At 40.0% G+C, this 16,023-nt stretch overlaps 2 protein-coding genes across 6 annotated transcripts; one reads left to right on the top strand and one right to left on the bottom strand.

The window, feature by feature from the left end:
* Positions 1–183: 183 nt before the first annotated feature.
* On the top strand, positions 184–13,714 carry phkg2 (phosphorylase kinase, gamma 2 (testis)). Of its 3 annotated transcripts, none has more exons than XM_035756342.2 (10): positions 184–409; positions 3,267–3,375; positions 10,759–10,934; positions 11,044–11,098; positions 11,232–11,297; positions 11,396–11,559; positions 11,702–11,792; positions 11,930–12,083; positions 12,265–12,390; positions 12,575–13,714. In XM_035756342.2, the coding sequence occupies exons 2-10, from the start codon at positions 3,281–3,283 to the stop codon at positions 12,818–12,820; spliced, it is 1,173 nt and encodes a 390-aa protein (XP_035612235.2). In that variant the 5' UTR covers positions 184–409; positions 3,267–3,280; the 3' UTR covers positions 12,821–13,714. The 3 variants fall into 3 exon arrangements, with proteins under 3 accessions (XP_035612235.2, XP_035612236.2, XP_035612234.2); XM_035756343.2 differs by having other exon boundaries at positions 184–417; XM_035756341.2 differs by lacking the exon at positions 184–409 and adding an exon at positions 418–567.
* On the bottom strand, positions 13,619–16,011 carry cfap119 (cilia and flagella associated protein 119). Of its 3 annotated transcripts, none has more exons than XM_035756345.2 (9): positions 15,616–16,011; positions 15,368–15,402; positions 15,222–15,282; positions 14,983–15,146; positions 14,799–14,869; positions 14,518–14,634; positions 14,332–14,410; positions 14,150–14,242; positions 13,619–14,011 (listed from the first exon to the last, which is right to left on the bottom strand). In XM_035756345.2, the coding sequence occupies exons 3-9, from the start codon at positions 15,263–15,265 to the stop codon at positions 13,851–13,853; spliced, it is 729 nt and encodes a 242-aa protein (XP_035612238.1). In that variant the 5' UTR covers positions 15,266–15,282; positions 15,368–15,402; positions 15,616–16,011; the 3' UTR covers positions 13,619–13,850. The 3 variants fall into 3 exon arrangements, with proteins under 3 accessions (XP_035612238.1, XP_035612237.1, XP_035612240.1); XM_035756344.2 differs by having other exon boundaries at positions 15,222–15,287; positions 15,616–16,010; XM_035756347.2 differs by lacking the exon at positions 15,368–15,402 and having other exon boundaries at positions 15,222–15,287.
* Positions 16,012–16,023: the final 12 nt, after the last annotated feature.

Raw genomic sequence — 16,023 nt, 5'->3', positions numbered from 1 at the left:
TAAATACCTAATAGAATGCATGCGATACACATTTTGTCATTATTCAATAACTATCCCAACGTTGTGTTATACGATTAATTATGTGAAATATTGTTTAGTCCATGCCACGCCTCACTCCGTCCTCATGATGGCACTACAGTCTACAGCCCCTTCATATGCATTGTTGTATGTAAATACATGTTCGTGGAGAAGAAGTTTAAGAAAAGTTGAACACATTGTGAATGCAGCGGGACGATTTTTGTTAGTTGGTGTGCCTAATTTGGTATTTTGTATGTCGTTTTCCCGCAATGTTTTCGTATTTTCTCATTCAATACTCCGTCCAACTGGTGGCGGTAATGCTCCATTAACATTGGATGCCAACAGCAGTTAAATCCCATTGAAGAAGAACCATTTTTGTTCATGTGTTAAGGTAAGGAGGTAAGAATGTAAACAATCAGTTTGGTAGCTTAACGTTAGAAACCCTGGAAATATTTGCAATGACATAGTTGCCCTTTAGTTTGGTAGTATTATCAGTCGGATGCTCGACGCTATTTATCTTCTATCAATCGTGTAGTTTGATCGCATTTGGTAAGTAACGTTACCGCGTGAACCAATTTAAACGTGTGCAGCTAGTTAGCTGATGGCTAACGTTAACCTTTGCTGTGATCAAATCGGTCAAAATTAAAATATGTTGTCTTCTTATGTGTAGCTAGCTACAGTAAGTATCTATGTCAATTGCTGGTGGTGTATTGCCATACATGTTTTGCCAAGTTACAGCACTCGCCGGCTAGCTACATCATCCGGCGAGAGGTAGCTACAGTAACTGGCAAGTGGCAACCTAGCCGAGTTTACCGAACTCTACATACGAAAGAGTTGTGTGGGCTGGCTGGAGTCCGACTACATCGAGTCGCTGTCAGTCGATACTTGTAAAAATGTCAATTATTGAATGCTTTCCTTGTACCTATGTTTGTCATGTGTAAATGCAAGCTTTTATTTCGTTGTTGTAGCCGACTAAACACAACTCCACGATTTGTGATGGAATTGAAATGCGACTAGTTGTGTGGACGGACTGGATCTCCGGCATCACATGAAATTATGTTTTAAATAAAAAACGATTGATTTCAGCACCCAAAGAATAGACCGCAATTACGTAGAACAATGTCGTATAAAGTGTGGGCTATTTTCGGGGTATTAAAACCTGTAGTTTTTAATAAAAACTGAATTTTATGTGACATCGGAGATCCAGTCCGTCCAAACTAGTTGGTGCTCAACTCCATCATAAATAGTTGAGTTAAACCGGTTATGGGTGCTGAATTCCATCGTTTCTGTACTTGAACATATCGTGAATTTGAGAAACTCAGCCAGTGGCAACTTAGTCTGATTAGTCAGGCTGTAATCGACAATTTAATTGGTGTGTGTGTATATATACAGTACCAGTCAAAAATTTGGACACACCTACTCTTCAAGGGTTTTTCTTTATTTTTACTATTTTCTCATTTGTATAATAGTAGTAAAGACATCAAAACTATGAAATAACACATGGAATCATGTAGTAACCCAAAAAGTGTTAAACATTTTAGATTCTTCAAAGTAGCCACCCTTTGCCTTGATGACAGCTTTGGACACTCTTGGCATTCTCTCAACCAGCTTCACCTGGAATGCTTTTCCAACAGTCTTGGCGTTCCCACATATGCCGAGCACTTGTTGGCTTCACTGTGCGGTCCAACTCATCCCAAACCATCTCAATTTGGTTGAGGTCGGGTGATTGTGGAGGCCAGGTCATCTGATGTAGCACTCATCATTCTCCTTCTTGGTCAAATTGCCCTTACACAGCCTGGAGGTGTGTTGGGTCATTGTCTTGTTGAATAACAAATGATAGTCTCACTAAGCGCAAACCAGATGGGATGGTGTATCGCTGCAGAATGCTATGGTAGGCATGCTGGTTAAGTATGCCTTGAAATCGAAATAAATCACTGACTGTCAAAGCACCCCATACCATCACACCTCCATGCTTTACGGTGGGAACCACACACGCGGAGATCATCCATTCACCTACTCTGCGTCTCACAAAGACACGGCGGTTAGAACCAAAAATCGCAAATTTGTACTGATCATACCAAAGGACAGATTTCCACCAGTTTCATGTCCATTGCTTGTGTTTCTTGGCCCAAGCAAGTCTCTTCTTATTATTGGTGTCTTTTAGTAGTGTTTTTTTTCAGCAATTTGACTCCTCTGAACAGTTGATATTGAGATGTGTCAGTTACTTGAACTCTGAAGCATTTATTTGGGTTGCAATCGGAGGTTGGTAACTCTAATGAACTTATCCTCTGCAGCAGAAGTAACTCTGGGTCTTCCTTTCCTGTGGCGGTCCTCATGAGAGCCAGTTTCATCATAGCATTTGATGGTTTTTGTGACTGCACTTGAAGAAACAAAGTTCTTGAAATTTTCCACATTGACTGACCATCATGTCTTAAAATAATGCTCTTTGCTTATTTGAGCTGTTCTTGCCATAATATGGACTTGGTCTTTTACTAAGTAGGGCTATCTTCTGTATACCACCCCTACCTTGTCACAACACAACTGATTGGCTCAAATGCATTAAGAAGGAAAGAAATTCCACAAATGAACTTTTTAACAAGGCACACCTGTTAATTGCAATGCATTCCCATTGACTCCCTTGTGAAGCTGTTTGAGAGAATGCCACGATTGTGCAAAGCTGTCATCAAGGCAAAGGGTGGCACCTTTGAAGAATCTCAAATATAAAATATATTTTGATTTGTTTATAACACTTTTTGGTTACTAGATGATTCCACATGTTATTTCATATTTTTTATGTCTTCACTTATTCTACAATGTAGAAAATAGTAACATTAAAAACCCCAGGAATGATATATAGCCTGATATGTTTTGTGTGCAAAGTCATATAAATGACCGGTTGTCTGTGCAGTTTGTCCTTCTGCTGCTTGAAATTTGAGACAAAATATCCTCAGGAAAGTATGGTTTACCCAACTTTTTATAGCGCCAGTAGGTATGTGTTAGGCAGCTAGGTAAAATGTGTTTTATATTGGATATTCAGATTTAAATCTTCAAATGTGTGGATTGTTTTATATCCTCACCTGATTCAGAATATAAAATCTTCACTGTCATGGCATGCTTGACAAATGTCTCATTCTGTATATAATATAAATGTAGCCTGTCACCCTTGATCAATTTGATTATCTTGTCAAAGCTCTCAGAGCATCCTGTCCAAGTAGCAATAACACGGTAATGTTCTGATCATGTTATAGATTAAGCTGTCACCATGACTCGAGATATAGTGATTGGAGATGAACTACCTGACTGGGTGGGAGCCAAGGAGTTCTACCAGAAATATGACCCGAAAGAGGTGATTGGCAGGTGAGTTACTAAGTCACACTTCACACAAGAATAGATCCTAAGCACATTATAGTCCAGCGGCTAAGCGTCACATTTTAGGGGGACACGACCTAAGACGTGTTCTTGACTATAGTGCCATCACAGATTTTGTCACATGGCCATATCTCCATAAGTAATAGGTAGACACAGCTCAGTGATGGCTTACAATGTTTGAGATGGTGTTGAGAACACAATAAAAGCATTGCGGTTCTTGAAGCACGCAGACTGATGCGCCTGGCACCTACTATCATACACCATTTTAAAGGCATTTATATATTTAGTCTTGCCCATACACCCTCTGAATGGCACACACATACAATCCATGTTTTAATTGTCTCAATTGCTTAAAAATCCTTCTTTAACCTGTTACATCCCCTTCATCTACACTAATTGAAGTGGATTTAACAAGTCAATAAGGGATCATAGCTTTCACTTGGATTCACCTGGTCAGTCTATGTCATGGAAAGAGCAGGTGTTGTGTAAACAATGATTATGGATGAAGACTGAATAAAATAACCATCATAACAATTGTAACATACATTTTAGAAAAGATTAAGTAAATATATCCAATAAACCCAATTGCAGTAGTGTAATTGTGTTTCTACCTTAATCCGTAGAGCAAAGTGCTCTGGCTCAGTGACGTCATTTCAGATAAGCCTAGGGTATGGCAAAGTGTATAAATTAAGCTTATTTACTGCACTGCAAAAACAAGCAGAATTGACTCCAGCCATTATCACCTTGCTGTAGCTTATTTCACCTCATTCTCCAAACACGTCATACAAGAATTAGCTGCCATGCACTAGCTCAGCACTGGGATTAACACTCTAGTTTAGTTTAATGTCAAACAGCAGTTGCATAGCCTAGCAGTTGCCTAGCCAAAGCCGTCAACTGCAGCCATATCTGCACTGTTTTGAGAAAAACTTGCGCTGATCCCTATGATATGTATCCTTTAAAATGTATGCAGAATAGTGGTCAAAAGGTGCCCTCAAATTGCCATTTTGTAATGCACACCCCCAAATGCTGGCTTACAATGTTCAAGGGGGGCTGTGACGGCATTTTAAAGGATACATATCTGGCATACTTGGGCCATTTTATTGTGTTCTCCATACTACCTCAAGCATTTTAAGCCATCATTGGCCTTTATGTACCAATTATTTATGACATATGGCCATGTGAATCCTGTCCATTGGAGCTGGTTAGCAGCCATTTTGCAAAACTGGTGCCCTAGAGTAAAATAAGTTCAATCTGCATTGGCACTATAGCTATAATGTCATTATTTAGACCTTTACTTGCTGTTTGTAAAGGTTGAATGGTCTCACAAAGGCATTAAGTTCAAATGGTTTCTCTTTCTGTCGACTCTGTTTTGACATCTCACATCGTGCTTTTCATTCGCTGAAGCCTTATTCAATTACACCTAACATGCCAATCAGCGCTTTGTGGTTGTAAGCACCACAGTTCTATATACAGTGCATTTGTAAAGTATTCAGACCCCCTTGACTTTTTCCACATTTTGTTACATTACAGCCGTATTTAAAAATGTATTAAATATATTTTTTTTCCTCATTCATCTACACTAAATACCCCATAATAACAAAGCGAAAACAGGTTTTTAGAACCTTACATAAGTATTTACCCTTTGCTATGAGACTTGAAATTGAGCTCAGGTGCATCGATTCCATTGATCATCCTTGAGATGTTTCTACAACTTGATTGGAGTCCACCTGTGGTAAATTCAATTAATTGGACATCGGCAAGTCTCCTGTCTATATAAAGTCCCACAGTTGACAGTGCAAGGAATTGTCCATAGAGCTCCGAGACAGGAGCCTCTCTGTGTTGAGGCAGAGATCTGGGGAAGGGTACCAAAACATTTCTGCAGCATTGAAAGTCCCCAAGAGCACAATGGTCTCCATCATTCTTAAATGTTAAATGGAAGAAGTTTGGACTCTTCCTAGAGCTGGCTGACCGGCCAAACTGAGCAATCGGTGGATCAGGTCTTTATGGTGGAGTGGCCAGATGGAAGCCACTCCTCAGTAAAAGGCACATGACAACCTGCTTGAAGTTTGTCAAAAGGCACCTAAATGACTCTGACCATGAGGAACAAGATTCTCTGGTCTGATGAAAATAAGATTGAACTCTGGCCTGAATGCCAAGTGTCACGTCTGGAGGAAACCTGGCACCAACCCTACGGAGAAGCATGGCGGTCGTAGCATCATGCTGTGGGGATGTTTTTCAGTGGCAGGGACTGGGAGACTAGTCAGGATCGAAGGAAAGATGAACGGAGCAAAGTACAGAGAGAGATCCTTGGTGAAAACCTGCTCCAGGGCGCTCAGGACCTCCGACTGGGGTGACGGTTCACCTTCCAACAGGACAAAAACCCTAAACACACAGCCAAGACAACACAGGACTGGCTTTGGGAAAGGTCTCTGAATGTCCTTGAGTGGCCCGGACTTGAAAACCGATTTTAAATCAACAGAGACATTTTTATGTGTTCTGGAAAACAACCTGGTTTTACCTGCATTCCATACTAATTTCAGTTCAATAAAGGTTTGTTGTAAAGCATTAAGACAGGCTGCAGTTCAGAAAGAGCCTGGTTAACCGTGGGGGCAATAGCATACACAACAGTATCATCAGCATACAAGCGCAGGGAACTTTTTTTTTTTAACAGACAAACTCATATTGTTAATGTAATTAGTGAAAAGTACTGGACCAAGAATTGACCCCTGTGGGACACTTTATTTTTTTGTTATGTCCGATTTTAACACCATCAGCGGACATACACTGAGTTCTATTTGTTATATACAGCCAAGTTACACGGAGCCCGGGCTAAGCCAATTGATGAAAGCCCATAAATTTGCAGTGAGTGATCAATAGTATCGATGGCCTTCGACAGGTCAATGAAGACGGCAGCACAATGTTGCCGTTTATCCATACAATTAACCACATAACGTATGACCAGGGATACAGCAGAGATTGTGCTGTGACCTGGTCTCAAACCTGACTGATTTTACATTTATAATATATTTCATATATATCAGCTGAGATTGAATCAAGTGTTCTAATATTTCAGTTTGGCAATAACGTTTTTAAATAGGGTGAGTTATTAAGGTCATAAGGGTCACCACCTTTACATGAGCCACCTTCCAGACCCTGGGGATAGTACCAGATAAAACATTTGTAAATTATTCCGCAATCGGGGGCCCAGTGCCTCAGTGGAGGCGAATATATGCCTTGTGACATTTGAACACAAAATGTCTCACAGAATTGACTTATCAAGCATAAATGTTAATGTGTATTTTTGTGTAAACACAAAATTACAATGTTCTAAGCAATACTACTTTGAAGTAACGGAACAACAACTTGCGTTATGGATGTGACGGAAATGGACAGACATTTTTGGGAGAACAGACACATCGGCAAGTCTGAATCTCAAGGTCTTAGGGTAAAATATTAACAGACGCTTTGAATGGAAGGCTTGGCTACACAAAAACAATGATGAAAATATGAGGCCATGTACTAAACAACCAAAGATTTCAAGACTAAATGCTGGTTTATACTACACGTGTGTTTGTAAATTCAATCTGCGCTCTGGGCGTTCGTAAACTCAGAGCGTTGTCAGATTGTCTGTAAATTCAGAGCGCACACTGGACACTGGTCGAGGAGTAGGGTTGATCCGAGCGTTCTGATCTAACAGCAGTCAAGCACCCAAGCTCCCAAGCTAACTGTCTAACGTTGGCTAGCTTACTAACTACTTCCATATACAAATGAGAGAACAGCTCACTCTGACCATTTTACTCGCCCTAGCAGAGCTGGTTAGGCTATTGTTATGTTATCCAGAGCGTTGGTGATTGTAACTGTGCTGCTGGCAACAATTTAATTACTTTTTTTTGTCAACGTTTACTGACCGGTGTTGTTTGTAAAGTCAGTTATTCTGCGCTCTGAATCTGAAATTAGAGTAGATTGCCAGAGCGAATTTACCAGCTATGTCTATGGACAGTTGTCGCAGTGACATAATGAACATTCTATTGAAATGGTTACTTGCATAGTGGAGCCTTTCCTTTAGACATGTAGCTAGCTAGCTAGTTAGTTAAACAATGAACCATAGTCCCAACTCATGGTTACTACCCTGCATGAATCTGCAGGTAACTAACCAACCAGGTTCAAAGTTTGTTAGCCAGCTAACATTAGGCTATAACTAGCAATGCAAATGGCTCTGAGGTATGAATAAAATATTACTACACAGATCATATCATACACAATGTTAGCTAGCTAACAGTGCGCTTTTACTTAAAATGAAAACTATTTAATGACAAAATTAGAAACCTGTAACATCTGAAAATGCAGTTAACTAGACTATCTTATTCATGGATGGATGATTCTCCCTCTGTCATGGATTCCATTGTTGCCCTTAGTTTGAAGATGTAATCCAGAGACAGATGATTTATACAACAGCGTTCTGTGTGTTCTCTTTTCGACTCACTCTGCATATTTGCAATCAAACGCCAGAATTCTCTCCATATCTTTAGCTATCATACTGATTCCACTGGGTATTTCACTGATTTTAATGCCAGACCAATCCAAGCTCATCTCTCGGCATGTCCAGCCCACCCATTATCTCAGCCACTCATGGCTAGCGGGAAGGTTCTTGACTTTTTCCATGGCTAAACCAACTAGGCTCTTTAATTTAACAATTATATTTGTATTTACAGATGGTATATAAGTTTGTTATTAAGGCATGTTAAAGTTCACATGTTCCAGAATGCATTTCTGCCCAAAAAAACGTGCAACATACACCTAGTTTCCTGAAACTAGTCACGTGTGTGTGTGTGTGTGTGTGTGTGTGTGTGTGTGTGTGTGTGTGTGTGTGTGTGTGTGTGTGTGCAGTTTAATGTACCACTGGTGGACTCCAAGTTGTAGAAACATGTAAAGGATGATCAATGGAAACAGGATGCACTTGAGCTCAATTTTGAGTCTCATAACAAAGGGTCTGAATACTTATGTAAATAAGGTATATTTTAATATATATATATGCAAACACTTCTAAAAACTGTTTTCACTTTGTCATTGTGGGGTATTGTGTGTAGATTGAGGATTTATAATTGTTTTAATCTATTTTAGAATAAGGTTGTAACGTAACCACATGTGGGAAAAGGGAAGGAGTCTGAATACTTTCTGAATGCACTGTACAGTGGGGCAAAAAATTATTTAGTCAGCCACCAATTGTGCAAGTTCTCCCACTTAAAAAGATGAGAGGCCTGTAATTTTCAGCTGAACTGAAACAGTTTTGAGAAGAGGAATGGTCCAAAATTCTTCCTGACCATTGTGCAGATCTGATCTGCAACTACAGAAAACTTTTGTTGGAGGTTATTGCTGCCAAAGGAGGGTCAACCAGTTATTAAATCCAAGGGTTCACATACTTTTTCCACCCTGCACTGTGAAGGTTTACATGGTTTGTTCAATAAAGACACGAAAACATATTGTTTGAGTGTTATATTAGTTTAAACAGACTGTTTGTCTATTGGTGGGAATTATAATTGGATTTGATCTTCATCTATGACCAATTTTATGCAGAAATCCAGGTATTTCCAAAGGGTTCACATACTTTTTCTTGCCACTGTAATTGACAGAGTGAAAAGAAGGAAGCTTCTACAGAATAAAAAAACATGCATCCTGTTTGCAACAAGGCACTAAAGTAATACCGCAAAGAATGTAACGAAGCAATTCACTTTTTTGTCCTGAATACAAAGTGTTATGTTTGGGGAAAATCCAATACAACACATTACTGAGTACCACTCTCCATATTTCCAAGAATAGTGGTGGCTGCATCATGTTATGGGTATTATTGTAATCGTTAAGACTACTGCGCCACTCGGGAGCCCTAAGGCACTGCATCTCAGTGCAAGAGGCGTAACTACATTTCCTGGTTCGAATCCAGGCTGTTTAACATCCGGCCGTGATTCAGAGTCCCATAGGGTGGCATACAATTGGCCCGGCATTGTCCGTGTTTGGCTGGGGTAGGCCGTCATTGTAAATAATAATTAGTTCTTAACTGACTTGCCTAGTTAAATAAATATAAAAGGGACTGGAGTTTTTCAGGATAAAAAAACAACTAATGGCTAAGCACAGTCAAAATCCTAGAAAAAAAATGGTTCAGTCTGCTTTCCACCAGACACTGGGAGATGAATTCCCCTTTCAGCATGACAATAACCTAAACACAACACCAAATCTACACTGGGGTTGCTGACCAAGAAGACGGTTATTGTTCCTGAGTAGCCGAGTTATACTTTTGACATAAATCTACTTGAAAATCTATGGCAAGACCTGAAAATGGTTCTTGCAACCAATTTGACAGAGCTTGAAGAATTTTGAAAAGAATAATGGTCAAATGTTGCACAATCCAGGTGTGGAAAGCTCTTAGACTTACCCAGAAAGACTCACAGCTGTAATTGATGCCAAAGGTGCTTCTACAAAGTATAAACTCGGTGTGTGAATATGTATGTATGTATGTATATTAGATATTTCTGTATTTAATTTTCAATAAATTAGCAACAATTTCAAAAAACATGTTTTCACTTTGTCATTACGGTGTAGTGTGTGTAGATGGGTGAGAGGAAACAAATCTATTTAATACATTTAGATTTCAGGCTTTAACACAACAAAATGTGGAGTAAGTCAGGGGGTATGAATACTTTCTGAAGGCACTGTAGTTTAATATTGTTCATGATACCATGCCTTGTTTTTAGGAGTTGACTGGTTTTATGTCAATGCTAATGTGACTAAAAATGCACTAACTAGCTAACCTGTTAAGATGTATTTGATAGACCACAAATGCTCATTGTGCAAATGTATTCATGTTTTCAATAAACATTGGAGACTAAATATTGTTTACATGTTGTCAACATTCTAAGCCAACCCTGTCTGTTTTGCCCCATAGTTGCGCATTCGTCGGTTCTGTTGCTAAACAATCAACCCGTCTATGAAGCTGGTTTGCAGCCATTTTGGAAATGGCTGCCAGGGGGGAATGGACAAAATCTGTGTTGGGACTGTAGCCAAAAATACTTATTTAGACATGCCCTGTGTGTGAAATTTGGTGCCTCTATCACAAAAGCCATTTTTTTCCCCCCCTTAGTCAGGAGTACTTTTCAGTTGCCCGGAGATTATGATCACTCGCCCAGAAAATGTAGCTGTTTACAAACAGCAATGCCATAACTTGTCTGTCTTTTACTTAAAAATTGTGCAATTTGGTTGTTTTCAGGAAAAAATTATGATAATTGCCCCATGTGGCAAATACAGATCAGGTTCATCTGGCCTGACTACTCAGCCAATTTGAATTGACACTTTACGATATCTATTTCTTTGTCCTTGCAGAGGTGTGAGTAGTGTGGTGCGCAGATGTGTGCACAAGCACACAGGGCAGGAGTTGGCAGTGAAGATTATAGAGATCACAGCTGAGAAGATGACCGCACAGCAGCTGGAAGAGGTGAAGAGCTCCACACTGAAGGAGATCCAGGTTCTCAACATGGTCAAAGGACACTCCTCTATCAGTGAGTTTGTACTACCTTCACCAATGTACCGAAGGGCATTAAAATAGCTTACTTGTGTCTCTTGAAATGCAATATGCTAATGATATACTTTTATTTCTCTTTCTCCAAGTCACTCTCATTGATTCCTATGAGTCAACAACCTTCATATTTTTGGTATTTGACCTGTAAGTATGCATTTATATAGCCTAATATATTATTACATGTGTAGCTGTGTTTTGTGATGCGTTTGAACTATCCTGTCTTTTCATAGTCTTCGACCTACTCAAGAGTTTTCTATCGTTATTGTTCCTTTTGCAGCATGAGGAGTGGAGAGCTTTTCGACTACCTGACAGAGAAGGTCACTCTCAGTGAGAAGGAAACTAGGTGAGTGTCTAGATTTTGGTCCGTTATAACCCAAGCCAGAAATGCACTCCAGATCTTCTCAATTTCTCTCTCTCCCTCTCTCTCCACCTCTCTCTCAGGTGTATGATGCGATGTCTCCTGGAAGCTGTCCAGTACCTCCATTCCCTCAACATAGTTCACCGGGACCTGAAACCTGAAAACATTCTGCTGGATGACCAGGGACACATCAAACTCTCTGACTTTGGCTTCTCTGTCCAGCTTCAGCCAGGCAAGAATCTGAGAGGTGAGAGGGACGAATGAAATGAACTCGCTGCATTTTGGATTTATACTCTCATCAACAAAATAAAAAGTTGAAGACAAAATCCATTAATTGCCCACATAGCTCAAATGTGTAATTGCTTTCTTTGTTCTCTCCAAACGGCTAGAGCTTTGTGGGACACCAGGTTATTTGGCACCTGAAATCCTGAAATGCTCCATGGATGAGACGCATCAGGGATATGGGAAGGAAGTTGACCTGTAAGTCTTAAAATGATCACTTTCAGTAATCAGATAGTCCTAAGAACATTTTGTTATTTATAATATAAGAGCACCAAACTATTTTATGAATCCGTGAAGATTCTGTTCCTGACACTGTATCTGGTTTTCTGTGTTAGCTGGGCATGTGGGGTGATTCTGTTCACCCTGCTGGCTGGCTCTCCACCCTTCTGGCACCGCAAACAGCTGCTGATGCTCAGAATGATCATGGAGGGCCGATACCAGTTCAGCTCCCCAGAGTGGGATGACCGGTCTGACACCGTCAAAGATCTGGTGAGACCTCATCCCGTCTCTAGTTCCGATCTATGATTCATGGGCTGATTTTTGTATATTTCAAGGTGGATTTTAATACCATCTGTCATCAAAGAATATGTTGAATATGAACATTGAAACACTTTCTCCGACTGGCATTGTTTTAGGACTTCTCTCTTGTTCTCTCTTTCACAACTGTTAGATTACCAGGTTGCTGGTGGTGGACCCAATTGTCCGTCTCAACGCTGAACAAGCCTTGGCTCATTCCTTCTTTAGGCAGTACCAAAGGGACGAGGTGCGTCACTTCAGTCCCCGGAAGACATTCAGGGTAAGTTTCGATGTATTTTGTGTTATTTGGCTCCAGTGACCGTAAAATAAACCGCTGAGCCAGAATTAGATTTCCGTTGCATCCAATTGGATTCATGCTTTGACTGGAAGATGGGGATCTTCTGGGATGTTGTGAAGTATTAATGTGTCTGTTTTAATTCACGTCCCTTTCCATGTTCCTGTAGGTACTGATCCTGAGTGTGCTAGCCTGTATCCGCATGTACTGTCGCTACCGCAGAGCCAGGCCACTGACGCGGGAGGTCCTGGCCAGAGACCCCTACTCCTTGAAGGGAGTGCGCAAACTAATCGACGGCTGCGCCTTCAGGATCTATGGACACTGGGTTAAGAAAGGGGAGCAGCAAAACAGGGCTGCCCTCTTCCAGAATACGGCTAAAATAATGCTTCTTGGTTTAGAGGACTTTGAAACTTAAAAGATCATACTTGTTCTAGTAACCGCATTAGCTTTATGTAGTTTAACAGGTTTGACATTTTGGTGTGCATATTTTTTCTTTGTGAATGCTAGGTCTCGTTACATAGGAGGAGGAATTCATGGTCCGGTGACATGTTTGCCTTAATGCGAATAATGGCTCATTATTATTTATGGTTAAGTGGAATTTGAGATTGTTGTGGATTCAGAGATGAGAATTTTGTGTTAATTTTAGGGTCCAAGAGAGTGCTTTTTGAGACTACTCAAATCCGCTGGCAATGGTTTTAGGAAGCAAAAGTGACAAAGCCACTTCAATGCACTATATTGTACACATAGGGCAAAAAAGGTGAACATATATCCATACCGATGGTGCAGTTAATGCTTGAAAAAGTATTTTTTTTTATTGCTATGACATCCTCTATTGAGTTGACATAACATCATTTTTTTCATTGTTTACTTCTATTTGCTACCTAAACCTGTATTTTAGCAATCATATATTCTTACTTGAATCTAAAATAACATAGCGGAAAGTTAGTGATTGCAGAAGAAACATTAAACATTCTAAATATAGTTTTCCAATTTCCACTGATAGTTTGAGTTAAGGGTATAGGAAATGACGAAATAACTGTTACCCCAGTCAGATTAGTTTCCTTTCTGTGTTTCGTGTTTAGTGCAATACGACAATTATTGTAACCAATAGCATTCCTTTTCAGTCCAGTTTGAGATTTACTCAACTAAGTGTTCCTTTGCCTGAATTAAAATGGCATTCCTCAATAAGTGGTGTACAATAATGTTACAACTGTGAAAGACCAATGTTTTATTGATAATGAAAGTAACCTATTTACTTTGTAATATTTGTGTGTTGATTTTGTGTTTAAAGGAGTTAACAAAAACATGATTACGCAATCAATCTCTTTACTGACAGACACCCACAAATAACCTATATCTCAAATTTGACTAACGTGTTTTAGTGCAAAGAACAGCATGTGCAAAGAACAGAATGAAATGCATAGATAAAAATCAGGCTTTGATGTTTACTTTTTGCCTTGGAGATTGGTCTCCAGTGAAGTCAGCGCGCTATTTAGCCGATCTGCACTTTCCTTCAATCGTTGCTCTAGTTGCCTTGACATATGTATCATCTCCTCTCTCATTTCCTGTTGTATTATCGTCCTCAACTCTGACTTGGGCGATGGATCTAATAGAGAAAAGAGACACTTTTACAAACAGGAAATTTCACAAGTTGCAACTGAAGTGTCGATATTTAGAACCAGGCGTGTTACAACACAATTTCTCTAGTCTATACAGGTGCCTTGCATGAGCAACCATATAATACCTGTATTAGCCACCTCTGGACCTGTGTTCAGTGCTTCAATGGGCTGCTCCCCTTCTGCCGTCTCTGGCTCGTTTTCCTTCTTGCCGTACCCATCTGGTGCACGCAGATAAAACACAATTCATACTGTTCCTCTGATCACATGGGTATGGTGGATATTTCAGAGCTTGTGCAATAACACCGACCTGATGATACTGCGTCAGTCTCAGTGACAGGGTCTTCGTCTGGCATGCCAGAGTAGGAAAAAGACAGATCCAGTCTAACCTAAGAGCAAAACACTAACTTCAAGTCACAGTTTAGCTCCAAAAAAACAATGTGTGTGTTATTTAGAAAAATATATGGCTCCCAGATATCTAATGTGTGGAGATTACCTGAGGGGTGAATATGTACTTGTACAGATTGTAATGTCTAAAATAGGTGTTAAGGAGATACTTCAAGATCTGGGTCACGTCCTCAGAGCTGAACAGGCTGATACTGAAGGGAGGCCTCTGTGGCAGGTAGAAAACAATAGAATAATGGTGAAATGTAAGAGCTTGTCCATGAAAATGTCCAACACACAAGACTGAATTACAATTCATACATTGGTGAGATTGTGAAGTAAATAGAACATGTGGGAATAAACAGTATTGCCTCTTCGGATACACAAACTCACCCTGACAGAGTGACAGAGCAGAAGTTCACTGCAGTATGCATAGCAACGGCCCATATTGTTGAGTGGAGTTTCTGAACAAAGAAATGCAAAGTTATTAACATTGCAGAGTCAATGCTGCTGACATAAAACTGTCTTCCTCTTACTAAAAGAGCACAAGACCAAACTATGAGCAGTAGCCCATTACCAGTGTTAGCCTGATGCATGCTCTTGACGATGGAGAGGAGGACAGATGTCTGCTCCCTGTTGAAGTTGCTCTCTCTACAGAACAGCACTGTGTGGACATAGAGCTCCAGCAGGACTCCCCTCCTCGGCTCAGGAATGTTTACTCCCAGCACACAGCATAGAGTTCTGAGTAAAAAGTAACCAGTTAACCACAATGTCAGGGATTTTGTGTGTGTGTGGCCACAAAACAAGGATAGAGACCTCTCTAGCTCTGGTATGGCCTTGGTGTTTTCAATTTCCTCCATGTCACTGTAGCTTACATCTGCCCTGTGAACACACACAAATAGAGGATTTCAATCGAATTGTAAGCCTATAACGTTAGTATACGGCTGTACGTGCCCCCCTACCATAGCAAGACTTTTGGGTTCAGGGGGTCAGGTTCCTATAAAAGAAAGTACTCAATTAATTAAGATGTATCTACAATATAGCAATGGAAGAAAAATGCCCCCAATTGAGTAGCAATGAATTCGGGGCATACAGCTACATTAACAGTTAGCTAGCTTGCTACTGTACCTAGAAAGCTAAATGTCCAAGCTCTCAGTTGACAGCTAGCTAGCTAGCAAAGCTAACATTAGTTGGTCAGACCCTCTCTTACCTTTATTTTCCCAGCCAAATTCATTTCTCTGGTTAAATATAAATTAATAGATTTGAAACTAATTTGCATCAGCAAAAAAATGCTAGATGACACTTTTTTTGTTTACTCTAACGTGTCCTAGCAACACCGTTTTTTTGTGTTTTTTTTCCGGTGGCGCACCAACAGTAAAGATTTCCCAATGCATTGCGCGCACAGTATAATAAACTCAAGCCCCCTCATAATACATTCAAGCACAAAAGCTTGAAATAAATACTTTTCGCTGCTTCTGTGCTGTAGCAATGTAATTCGTTTGAATTCTCATAGAAATAGAAGACCAATAGCCTATAAGGGATGTCTTTGCTTCATTATAGCAAATTAATAATAGGCTACAATCAATTAATATGCCTACTTTTCGTATAGATGTATGTG

The sequence above is a fragment of the Oncorhynchus keta genome, chromosome 3, assembly GCF_023373465.1.
Source record: "Oncorhynchus keta strain PuntledgeMale-10-30-2019 chromosome 3, Oket_V2, whole genome shotgun sequence".
Taxonomy (NCBI): domain Eukaryota; kingdom Metazoa; phylum Chordata; class Actinopteri; order Salmoniformes; family Salmonidae; genus Oncorhynchus; species Oncorhynchus keta.
Note: the sequence above shows the minus strand (reverse complement) of the source record. Positions and strands in the feature narration are given on the sequence as shown.

Coding starts and splice junctions, on each gene's coding strand:
- cfap119 (XM_035756344.2), bottom strand. CDS start 15,684: ATGCAAATTAGTTTCAAATCTATTAATTTATATTTAACCAGAGAAATG. Junction 15,403..15,615: donor ATTTGGCTGGGAAAATAAAG/GTAAGAGAGGGT, acceptor TTTCTTTTATAG/GAACCTGACCCCCTGAACCC. Junction 14,635..14,798: donor TGCTCTGTCACTCTGTCAGG/GTGAGTTTGTGT, acceptor TACCTGCCACAG/AGGCCTCCCTTCAGTATCAG.
- phkg2 (XM_035756342.2), top strand. CDS start 3,281: ATGACTCGAGATATAGTGATTGGAGATGAACTACCTGACTGGGTGGGA. Junction 11,298..11,395: donor CTCAGTGAGAAGGAAACTAG/GTGAGTGTCTAG, acceptor CCTCTCTCTCAG/GTGTATGATGCGATGTCTCC. Junction 12,391..12,574: donor GTCCCCGGAAGACATTCAGG/GTAAGTTTCGAT, acceptor ATGTTCCTGTAG/GTACTGATCCTGAGTGTGCT.